Source organism: Symphalangus syndactylus, chromosome 10 (assembly GCF_028878055.3).
Source record: "Symphalangus syndactylus isolate Jambi chromosome 10, NHGRI_mSymSyn1-v2.1_pri, whole genome shotgun sequence".
NCBI lineage: Eukaryota > Metazoa > Chordata > Mammalia > Primates > Hylobatidae > Symphalangus > Symphalangus syndactylus.
This window is the reverse complement of record NC_072432.2, coordinates 17,372,347-17,384,384: the sequence shown is the minus strand read 5'-3', so window position 1 is coordinate 17,384,384 and position 12,038 is coordinate 17,372,347. Positions and strand designations below refer to the sequence as shown.

General features: G+C 38.6%; 1 protein-coding gene across 5 annotated transcripts in view; it reads left to right on the top strand.

Moving 5' to 3' along the window:
- Positions 1-12,038, top strand: part of UPF2 (UPF2 regulator of nonsense mediated mRNA decay) — a 122,202-nt gene that overhangs the window by 80,218 nt on the left and 29,946 nt on the right. For all 5 annotated transcript variants that reach the window (XM_055296509.2, XM_063610071.1, XM_055296508.2 and 2 more), the window contains 4 exons: positions 2,521-2,706; positions 5,448-5,651; positions 6,461-6,736; positions 9,710-9,893. In XM_055296509.2, coding sequence (XP_055152484.1) covers positions 2,521-2,706; positions 5,448-5,651; positions 6,461-6,736; positions 9,710-9,893 — 850 coding nt within the window. The remainder of the gene's footprint in view (positions 1-2,520; positions 2,707-5,447; positions 5,652-6,460; positions 6,737-9,709; positions 9,894-12,038) is intronic.

Here is a 12,038-nt window from a genome sequence, read left to right as displayed (position 1 = left end):
CACACAACTTGAAATCCATCACCACCCAGCACCCCAGTCCAATACACCGCTTGAAGCTTGTCAGTGATCTCCCTCTGCACACTTAAACCCAGCCGTCTCATCTTGCTGTGCAGTGCTCTCTATTACCCGGCCCCTCCCTCGTCTTCCCTCTTCTGCTGCTCCCTGCTAGGAACACACTGGCCTTCTGTTCTGTGCCACATCTGCCTTTCTTTCTCCTTGGGCCTCTGTACGCATGCTCTTCCTGTGGTTCTTCAGCCTTTGTTATCCTTCAGATCCTAGTTTAAATGTCACTTTCTCAGAAAAACCTTCCCTAACCCACCCTGAACTAAAGTAGGTTCTCTCTTGTTTCGGATCTCAGTACTTATTGTTCATACTATTGTTGCAATTATTATTGATAAGAATAGTAGTTGATTTATTTGTTGATTTTATTCTGTCTTCTGACACCAGACTGTTAAGTTTCTTGCAAGTAGGAATCATGTCTGTCCTGTTCACTGATGAGTTTCCCGCACCTGCCATAGTGCATAACACTAATAAGTACCAAGTAAATTTTTTTTTTTTTTTTTTTTGAGACAGGATCTCCCGGTGTTGCCCAGGCTGGAGTGCAGTGGTGTGATTGTAGCTCACTGCAGCCTCCAGCTCCTGGGCTCAAGTGATCCTTCCGCGTCAGCCTCCCGAGTAGCTGGGACTATGGATGCACACCACCATACCTGGCTAATTTTTTTATTTTATAGAGACAGGGTCTCAGTACATGGCTAGGACTGCTCTCGAGCTCCCGGCCTCAAGGGATCCTCTTGTCTTGGCTTCCCAAAGTGTTGGGATTACAGGCATGAGCCACTGTACCTGGCTACTTTTCTTTTCTTTCTTTTTCTTTCTTTTTTTTTTTTTTTTTTTTTTTTTTTTTTTGAGGTAAGGTCTTAGGCTTGTCTTCCAGGCTGGAGTGCAGTGGCATGATCATAGCTCACTGCGGCCTTGAACTCCTGGATTCAGGCAGTCCTCAAGCAGTCCTCTCACCTCAGTTTCCTGAGTAGCTGGGATGACAGTGCACACTACCATGCCTGGGTAATTTTTTACTTTGTTTTTCTTTTATTCTGTTATTTTTTATTTTAGAGATGGGGTCTCACTCCATCACCCAGGCTGGAGTGCAGTGACATGATCATAGCTTACTATAGCCTCGAGCTTCTGGGTTCACATGATCCTCCTGCTTCAGCTTCCCGAGTAGCTGGGACTACAGGTACTTACTACTGTGCCCAGCTATTTATTTTATTTTATTTTACTTTATTTTATTCTAATGTAGAGAGGGGGTCTCACTTTGTTGCCCAGGCTAGTCTCAAACTCCTGGTCTCAAGAGACTCTCTCACCTCAGCTTCCCGAGTTGCTAGGATTATAGGCTTGAGCCCCTGCGCCCAGCAGATGTTTTTAAAATGACTTAATTATTCAGTAATCTTAATGCTTGGTATGATGCTGTTTTAAGAATTAAGAGTGCTGTTGAAAGATCTTCACCTTGTCAGTGGTTCTCAACTGGCATCTAGTGGGTAGAGGCCAGAGTGGCTGTAAAACATTCCACAATGCACAGAATAATCCCCCACAACAAATTATCCAATTCGAAATGTCAGTAGTGCCGAGGCTGAGAAACCATGAAGTAGATGGTGAGTGACTAGATCTGTATTTGTTAATTACCTCTTCTGAGCTGGTACTGAGCAACCCTAGACACATTATAAGACCTTGGGGACTTTTACTTTTTTGTAGAGACATGTCAGGTATCTGATACAACATTGGAGCCTTGAGAATGAATTCTTAGTTGTACTTTGAACAGCTATAGTCAGCCCTTTATTTATATTTTTAGTCCTTATTGTCACTCACTTGTATATTCGAGCCTTGCATTCCTTAAAGTTCATGTTTTTTTGGCAAGGTTATGAAAGAAGTTACCTTGGTAGAAAAGTTCTCTGAGTATTTTGTTGGATGAAACTTAAGGCTAAGTAGTCATGGGCTAGTATGTTCTAAAAATGGTAAGTAGTATAACAGTTAGTGTGCTTACATGCTCTTTGATATGCCTGTTGATTGTTTTTATCTCACCACCCCCACCTCTCTGTGTGTTTTTGTTTTGTTTTGTTTTTTTAAGAGACAGGGTCTTGCTCTTGCCCAGGCTGGAGTGCAGTGCCAGTCATGGCTTACTGCGGCCTCCACCTCCTGGGCTCAAGCTGTCCACCCACCTCAACCTCCCAAGTAGCTGGGACTACAGTTGTGCACCACCACACCTGGCTAATTTTTGTGTCTTTTGTAGAGATGGGGTTTTGTCATGTTGCCCAAGCTGGTCTCGAACTCCTGGGTTCAAGTGATCCTGCCGTCTCAGTCTCCCAAAGTGCTGGGATTATAGGCGTGAGCCACAGTGCCCGGTCCTTTCTTTGCCGCCTTTCTAACCCATTACTTTGAAACAGTAAATCACTGAGAATAGAAGTTTAGTTAGGAGTAAAGGAATCTTAGAAGGAAAGTGTTTTGATTAGTTTGGACTTTTTATTTCAGGAGCAAATGATGAGAAAGAAGCAAGCAATGCATCTTGATGCGAGATATGTCACAATGGTAGAGAATGCATATTACTACTGCAACCCGCCTCCAGCTGAAAAAACCGTGAAAAAGAAACGTCCTCCTCTCCAGGAATATGTCCGGAAACTTTTGTACAAGGATCTCTCTAAGGTTACCACTGAGAAGGTAAATCTTATGAAATCATGCAGTTAATAGTTAACATGAGATTTGTGGTAGTACTAAGCTTATGTAGAGTCTAGGAGAAGTGAGGGTAGAGCTCAAGTTCTTTTACAGTTGGCTCTGTGTAAGTCATCCTAAGAAGGAATTCTTACGATGATATATATTTGGGACATAGGTTTTGTTTTCCTTTTATGATAACTTTTTGTTTTAATTGAAATAGTAACTAGTAAATTTTGATTTTATTTGAAATTATTACTTTCTCTCTGGTATTCCATAATAAATTTGTACTTAAATATTATTTTGCATCAGTACATGGGATCCTAACCTTTAGTAGACTTTATAAGAGGCCCATGATCCCTCTGAAATCTCATAATGTTGAATGTCTCTGGCTATTTGTATTTTTCTGGAAACAGGGTCTGTAGCTTTCTTTAGATTCTTAACAGGGGTTAATTTCCAGTGAAGGTAAAGAATCACTGACCTATTATCTTAATAATTGTAGTTACCATGTTAGAAACTTTGCTTTTAAGTAAGATATGTTGAACAAAACATTTCTTGGTGAACTCTACAACTTGACATATAATACAGGGTAGAATTTTTTTCTTTTTAGGATGGAAGGTGATAAGGAATGATGTTGCAGGTTTGAAAATTGAAACCAGCTTCCTCAGTCAGAGGCAGTAGTTGTTTCAGATAGTTTTGGAATTGGCTAAAAGTTTGAAAAGTATAGAATGGCTAAATGAGTTCTCATACCAGCTTCATTGGAAATGTCAGAGTCATGTTTAGTGTTTGAAAGATGAATTGTGGATGATAATAGAGAGTAGAGATGAAAGGATTACTTTGCAATTAGCTAATAGTATCCATTTTATATAAGGAGAAAAATGGAAAGACTTTGATTATGGTTTAGAGCTCTGCTGATTATCTTGTTATAGTAGAGACTTTGAAATAGTAATTGCTAACTTTTTTAAAAACATTTTAATGTAATAGAGATGGGGTCTTGCTGTGTTCCACAGGCTGGTCTCAAACTCCTGGTCTCAAGCAATCCTCCTCCCACCTCAGCCTCCCAAAGTGTTGGAATTACAGGTGTGAGCCACTGCACCTGGCCACTAACATTTTTATAATGTGCCAGACGCTTTCCTGTGTACTTCACATATTTTTAACTTGCCTAGTCTTTACTATAAACTAGGAAGTAAGTATTTTTTTGTTATCCCCCGTTTTACACATGAGGAAATTGAGGTTGTTGGACAGCGTCAGACTTGATACAGTGTCCTCCACCTTAAGGGATCTTTTAGCCAGTTGACTTTGGATTTATTTGTTGGAAATTAATTTTTATTTTTTTATTATTATTATTAAATTATTAAATTTTATTTTTTAAGTGAGATTATTAGCTGGCATAGTGGCTCATTTTTTTATTATTATTATTATTAAATTATTAAATTTTATTTTTTAAGTGAGATTATTAGCTGGCATAGTGGCTCATGCCTATGAGCCAACACTTTGGGAGGCCAAGGTGGGCAGATCACTTGAGACCAGGAATTTGAGACTAGCCTGGCCAGCATGGCAAACCCTCATTTCTACCAAAAATACAAAAATTAGCCGAGTGTGTTGGCGCATGCCTGTAATCCCAGCTACTCGGGAGGCTGAGGCATAAGAATTGCTTGAACCCTGGAGGCAGAGGGTTGTAGTGAGCTGAGATCATGCCACTGCACTCCAGCCTGGGTGACAGAGCGAGACTCCGTCTCAAGAAAAAAAGAAAAGAAAGAAAGTGAGATTATTTATGTCAAATGATGCACCAAAGAGAACATGTTATTTTTCATAAACCTTGGGTTTTTGTTTTTGTTTTTGTTTGAGATGGAGTCTCACTCTATCACCCAGGCTGGAGAGCAGTGGTGGGGTCTCAGCTCACGGCAACCTCTGCCTCCCAGGTTGGAGTGATTCTCTTGCCTCAGCCACGCTGGTAGCTAGGATTGCAGTTGCCCACCACCGTGCTTGGCTAATTTTTGTATTTTCAGTAGAGACAGGGTTTTGCCATGTTGGCCAGGCTAGTCTCGAACTCCTGACCTCGGATTATCCACCCACCTTGGCCTAACAAAGTGCTGGGATTACAAGCGTGAGCCACTGCGCCTGGCCCGTTTTTGTTTTTAAAGACCTACTCCATGCTGGGCATGGTGGCTCATGCCTGTAATTCCAGCATTTTGGGAGGCCAAGGCACAGGGATCACTTGAGATCAGGGATTTGAGGCCAGCCTGGGCAACGTAGGGAGATCTCGCCTCTACGAAAAATACAAAAATTAGCCAGGCATGCTATTGTGTGCCTGTAGTCCCATCTATCTGGGGGACTAAGGTGGGAGGATTGCTTGAGCCATGGAGGCGGAGGTTGTAGTGAGCCGAGATTGCGCTACTGCATTCCAGCCTGGGTGACGGAGTGAGACTGTGTCTGGGGAAAAAAAAAAAAAAAACCTACTCCAAACTCCTGATTGGATATTTCTTTTAATGACCTGAGAACAGTCACCTAGATTGAAGACCTGAAAACTCTAGAAAATTTGAGAGCACTATGGAAGGATTTAGGAAAGATGATAATACATTTTATCTTAATTAGAAAGTCTCATTTTTTCTATTTCTGAAGAGGCCGATAGAGGATTTCTAATGTATTTTCTATTTCAAAAGTTCTCTGCACAATCATAGCAAAATTTCTGTATTATTTGGTCAGACTACTGTGTACTTAATAATTTAAACAAAATTCTCTTTATTTAGGTTTTGAGACAGATGCGAAAGCTGCCCTGGCAGGACCAAGAAGTGAAAGACTATGTTATTTGTTGTATGATAAACATCTGGAATGTGAAATATAATAGTATTCATTGTGTAGCCAACCTCTTAGCAGGACTAGTGCTCTACCAAGAGGATGTTGGGATCCACGTTGTGGATGGAGTGTTAGAAGATATTCGATTAGGAATGGAGGTAAACAAGACTTTCTTTAATGTCACACAATTGGAATTTGTGGAGAATTTATTATTTCTAGGTTACTATTGAGACTCAAGTTATAGGAATCTGTAAATTTATTAGTTAGAAAAAGCTGATAATCATTTTATAAGAATTTTCTGTAAACACTTTCCTCTTTTTTTTTTTCCTTTTGAGACAGAGTCTCGCTCTGTCACTCAGGCTGGAGTGCACTGGCACGATCTCCGCTCACTGCAACCTCTGCCTCCTGGGTTCAAGCAATTCCCCTGTCTCAGCTTCCCGAGTAGCTGGGACTACAGGAGCACGCCTCCACGCCTAGCTAATGTTTTTGTATTTTTAGTAGAGACGGGGTTTTGCCATGTTGGCCAGGCTGGTCTCGAACTCTTGACCACAGGTGATCGCCTGTCTTGGCCTCCCAAAGTGCTAGGATTACAGGCATGAGCTACTGTGCCCGGCCTGACAGTTTCCTCTTACTGTAAAACCCAGATTTATTGTTTCCTTAATTCACTGATTGCAGAGAAAATAGGTTAAGGGTAGAATTACATTTTAACTGTTTTAGAAACAATTCATGCAATGATAGTTAATTTAATATCTAACATGTTGTTTTTATGAAAACACTTTAAAGATAGCCATTTCCTAGAGAGAGAAAAGGACACCTGGAAGTGACCACTTTATTAGAAAAGATCTGTCATTTCTCTATTCAGTGTTCTTTCAGTAACTGATATTTTCGAGTTACAGACACAAGTTTAACCTGTTTTCATATACACTACTCCTCTTTAATGAAAATCTGTGTTTTTGTTGCCTTTTAGGTTAATCAACCTAAATTTAATCAGAGGCGCATCAGCAGTGCCAAGTTCTTAGGAGAACTTTACAATTACCGAATGGTGGAATCAGCTGTTATTTTCAGAACTCTGTATTCTTTTACCTCATTTGGTGTTAATCCTGATGGCTCTCCAAGTTCCCTGGACCCACCTGAGCATCTTTTCAGAATTAGACTCGTATGCACTATTCTGGACACATGTGGCCAGTACTTTGACAGAGGTTCCAGCAAACGGAAACTTGATTGTTTCCTTGTGTATTTTCAGGTATATAAGCTGAAATATTCAGTTTGGCATCATTTAACACATTGCATGTGTTTTAAAAAAAATACTGTTAGAGAAGAAACATTTTGGTATTCATATACCAGTGATACGTTCATAATTAGATTATATTCATATAAGAATGCTTTTGGAAATTTAAAGATATATGATGGATTCTATTATATGAACATTCTCGTTGCATGTAACTTTTATGATTGATAATGATTGCTCATTAATTCTGGGAGTTATTTTCTACAGTTTATAAATTTGGTTCAGTAATTTATGGACCGTGATATTTAATACAGTAATTTATTAATTAAATTACTTGTGATTTATAATACATTTGTTAATGTTCTCTTCTCACTCATGTATATTCTGGTTTACATCTCAAATTCTTGTTTCTTTCTTTTTTTTTTTTTTAAATAGAGATGGGGTCTTGCCATGTTGGCCAGGTTGGTTTTGCACTCCTAGCCTCAAGTAAACCTCCCGCATCAGCCTCCCAAAGTGTTAGGATTACAGGCATGAACCACTGTGCCCAGCCCAAATTCTTGTTTCTAAAAGATATATATATGTATATATATATATTTTTTTGAGACTGAGTCTTGCTCTGTCACCCAGGCTGGAGTACAGTGGTGCAATCTCAGCTCACTGCAACCTCCACCTCTCAGGTTCAAGCAATTCTCCTGCCTCAGCCTACAGAGTACCTGGGATTATAGGTGTACTCCACCACACCTGGCTAATTTTTGTATTTTTGGTAGAGAGGGGGTTTCACCATGTTGGTTAGGCTGGTCTTGAACTCCTGACCTTAGATGATCTGCCCACCTTGGCCTCCCAGCGTTCTGGGATTAACAGGCGTGAGTCACCGTGCCCAGCCTAATTTTTTTTTTTTTTTTTTAAAGAAAACCTATCATTTTTGAGGAAAATGTGTTATTTTTAATACAGTAAGAATATTTGTTCATTTATTCATAAATTCTTCGGTTGTGTTTTCCATATCTTAATTTTGGGTAATTATATAAACTTGTGATTTAGACCAAGTACAATATAAATTAAATTCATATACAAATTTAAGGACAGTACTACAACCTCTATAAATTTTATATTTCAGAAGTTAACTTATAGGTTGATGAGTTGGAGCCCAATTACTATTTCCCATAAAATACAATTTTCTAAGTGCCAATTAGGGTGAACAACTCACTATCAAATGCTTTAAGTTTTACTAAGTGGTGATAGTACCATTCGATTCTATATAATCACAATTGTTAGTATTTTCATTTACCCATTATGAAGAAAATAAGTTTAATGTTACAGGTTGAAGTATCAAAAATACATCCACATGGTGGCATGTGTTAAGTTGGGGGTAAATATTTTTGGGGAATTGCGGTCTGTTAGCTTGCTCCTATCCTACTGCTGTTCTTTTGCAATAGAGGGAAACTTATTACTCCTTTACTTTCTGAATTGATGAGCAAAAAGTGGGGAAAAGGACTTGCAGATTTGAGGGTTGGAGTCCCTGTTGTATGTAAGGACCATCTTAAGTTGGATACTGTATTAAAAGCTAGAGTTTTGCTGCAGGATGGCAGCTATAACAGCATCCAAAATAGAATCTCTCTCAGAATCCTTTGGATTCACTCTGACATCTTAGGCTGAGAGAAAAGAAACACTCAGAAATATTCAGGAGCCAAAAGAGACAAAAATATTTTCCAAATTGATTAACAGACAAAAATGCATAGCAGAGCCATACCTAGGAATTGGAGTCAGAAGTGAGTGAGGCCTGGGTGATGAGGTCTGTGTGTTCCACCCAGAACATGGAGTGTACAGTTTAGTATTAGAAGGTCAGGAAGAAAGGATCACCTGGAGCAGTGCTTCTAAACTTTCCTGTGCATCCATGTCCCCTGGGGACATTGTAAAGATGCAGATTCTGATTCAGTTGACCTAGGGGGAGGCCTGAGATTCTACCTTTCTAACAAGCTCCCAGATGAGGTCTACACTTGCAGTAGCAAGGACCAGGAACAAACTGGAAAGGAAGAGTACAACTCCCAGAGGAATACCTGTTCATATACTAGTAAATTCTTGGATTGTACTTTCAGTTAATGTAAATTTAGGAATTAGAACAAGTATAAAATAGAATGTGGGAACCAGGCTTGGAGTAGAGAGGGAAAATATCTACATAGTGCCATATACACAGTAGATGTTCAATAAAGGCTTGTTGATGATTAGTGATTTTTATGTATTTCAAAAACCATATCTTCAGATACTTTAACTCTTCAAAAATCAAAGCAAGTAGCACAGAGAAAATAATGAACATTTATCACAACGATGGCTTTGAATTTGGTTAAATTTGTAAAATTAAATACGAGAAATCAGTGCCTTGTTTTGGAGTACCTGAAAATTTATTTGGTATTTTATTTATAATATTTCCTTGCCTTAAAAAAAACTGTGACAGTTATAATAAAAAGATATTTAGGGCCGGGCACGGTGGCTCACACCTGTAATCCCAGCACTTTGGGAGGCCAAGGTGGGCGGATCACGAGGTCAGGAGATCGAGAACATCCTAGCTAACACAGTGAAACCCCATGTCCACTAAAAATACTAAAAAGTAGCTGGGAGTGGTGGCGGGCGCCTATAGTCCCAGCTGCTCGGGAGGCTGAGGCAGGAGAGTGGCATGAACCCGGGAGGCAGAGCTTGCAGTGAGCCGAGATTGTGCCACTGCACCTCCAGACTGGGTGACAGAGCGAGACTCTGTCTCAAAAAAAAAAAAAAAAGATATTTAATAAATTCACCAAATAGCTCAAAACCTATATAGACAGAGGGAAATGATTGGAATAGGATCATTGCTGTTGACCATTAATAGAAATGGTAGGTGTCTTTTACAACCTTTTAGCTTAGTAGTTATAACTAGGTAACAGCACAGTATAGTTTATTATTTTTAAATATTTTGTTATTAATTTCTTATAGCTAAATTTATTTTTCATTTGTTGTCAGCGTTATGTTTGGTGGAAGAAAAGTTTGGAGGTTTGGACAAAAGACCATCCATTTCCTATTGATATAGATTACATGATCAGTGACACACTAGAACTGCTAAGACCAAAGATCAAACTCTGTAATTCTCTGGAAGAATCCGTCAGGCAGGTACAAGACTTGGAACGAGAATTCTTAATAAAACTAGGTAAGCAATTGACTGCAGACAGAAAATGAAGGTGATATTTGGCAGATTGTTTCTGGAATTTGCGTTATAATGTTACCAGTCAGAGTTTACATTGTATCTTTTCTATTTTCAGCGTTGAGTGTTATGTGGTAGTGTTAGGTAATGCCTGTGTGGTGTGCTTGATTTCACTAAATAATTTCAAACTGGAGGACAACAGTTATGCAGGACTCACAGAACGGGACTTGAAGCAAGTGACAGTGATGGGGGAAAAAAACCACAATCCTGTCTACCTCTCTTAATTTTAGAATTTTTGGTGCTAATATAAAATCTATTTTTTATTAAAGCATTTCTTATTTTTGCTATGTATTTTCAACAGGCATTATTTCCTAAAAAGTGCAAGCAAAGAAACTGTAGAAGGGAGTACCTGTCAGAAGTTTGGAACTACCCTACAGGATTTCAGACTTACCCACTGGCAGAGTTGCTTCTGTTTCTAAGGACTAGAGAAAATCTAGAGATAATTAGAAGGTTCTCTATATACTTTAGTATCCTGAGGTTGTTTTGGGGAGAAGAGTTAACTCTTGAACAGCTTCCACTAGAGCTGCGGGAACCTATATGTCTTTAGAAATAACCGGTCCAAGGTATAGCCATACCAATCTGGTTTATATGCTGATAGTTCTTAACATGTTTTATTGTAGTCATTTTAAAGTGACACGTTTTGGCCAGGTGTGGTGGTTCACGCTTGTAATCCCAGCACTTTGGGAGGCCGAGGCAGGTAGATCACCTGAGGTCAGGAGTTCGAGACCAGCCTGGCCAACATGGCAAAACCCCATCTCTACTAAAAATACAAAAATTATCCAGGCATGGTAGTGCACACCTGTAATCCCAGCTACTCAGCAGGCTGAGGCAGGAGAATTGCTTGAACCCGGGAGACAGAGGTTGGAGTGAGCCAAGATCATGCCATTGCACTACAGCCTGGGCAACAGGAGCGTAACTCCATCTCAAAAAAATAAAATAAAACAAATAAATAAAAAGTGACGCATTTTCAGACTATTAAGCTAGTATTTGATTTCCCACTAGAACTTGGTACATTCATGTCTGTCATTAAGGGATCTTTACTTTCACCAGTTATGCAAATTATATAAATTTACTACATCGCATATCTGAAGAACCACTTTTCATGGTAAAGGTTTTATAAGTGCTGCTACTGATTGTGCAAGTATTGACTTTTCCTACAACTTAACCCATAAAGGCATATGTGATTCTCTTTGTTCTTTGAACCTTTTTCCAAGTTACCTACTTTCTTTTCCTTTTGAAATTTCTAATTGAATACATAATCTCATATCAAGCAGAGTATTTATGAACTTATTTCACTTGCTTTGGATCCTTGGAAAATTGTTAAGTCTTAGCCTTGTTTCCTAAAAACCTTCATGAATGGTACTCTTTGTATAGTGGACATGAGTAAATATTAGTGTGACACCTAGTTTGGTGACAGAAAAGAGAACAGTTGTGCTTTGTCCTTTGTAGATCAAAAGGCTAAATTAAAGGACTGCAGGCTTCTTGTGAGGACTCTGTCCTTGTTTAGAATGTGGAGGTAAAAATAAATCACTGTTTATGAATGAAACTCTAAAGATGGTAGCGGCCGCAATGAGTGCACTCCCAAGTCGCCATTTGCTTCCTAGTTGAGGAAGAAGACGTATGCAGAAAAATCGATATTAAATCAGTTTCCTACTGATAAACCAGAAGATAATACAGTATTGTGCCTTTGGTAGTTTTTTGTTTTCAGACACCTGAGAATTCATTGTCGTATGTTGGTTTTATAGTATCCCAATATTAACATAATAGTTAATTGGAAAACACTAAAACCGTTTTATTGTATTTTAAAAATAACTTTTAATAGTATTAAAAGTAATGTGTTCATGACAGTAATTTTTAAAAAACCAAGAAAACAATACCAGTATTCCATACAGAAAGATAATCATGTTCTAATATTTTGATACATATTTTTCTACTCTTTTTAAATTTTTTGTGTGTTTGTGATTTTATAATTGGTTCTACTTAATACGTTATGAAATTTTTTCTTGACATTACACATATTCTCTTAAAGCTTTATTTTTTGTTTTTTAATTGGCTGTATTCATTTGTATCTATGTGCCATAATTTACTTAA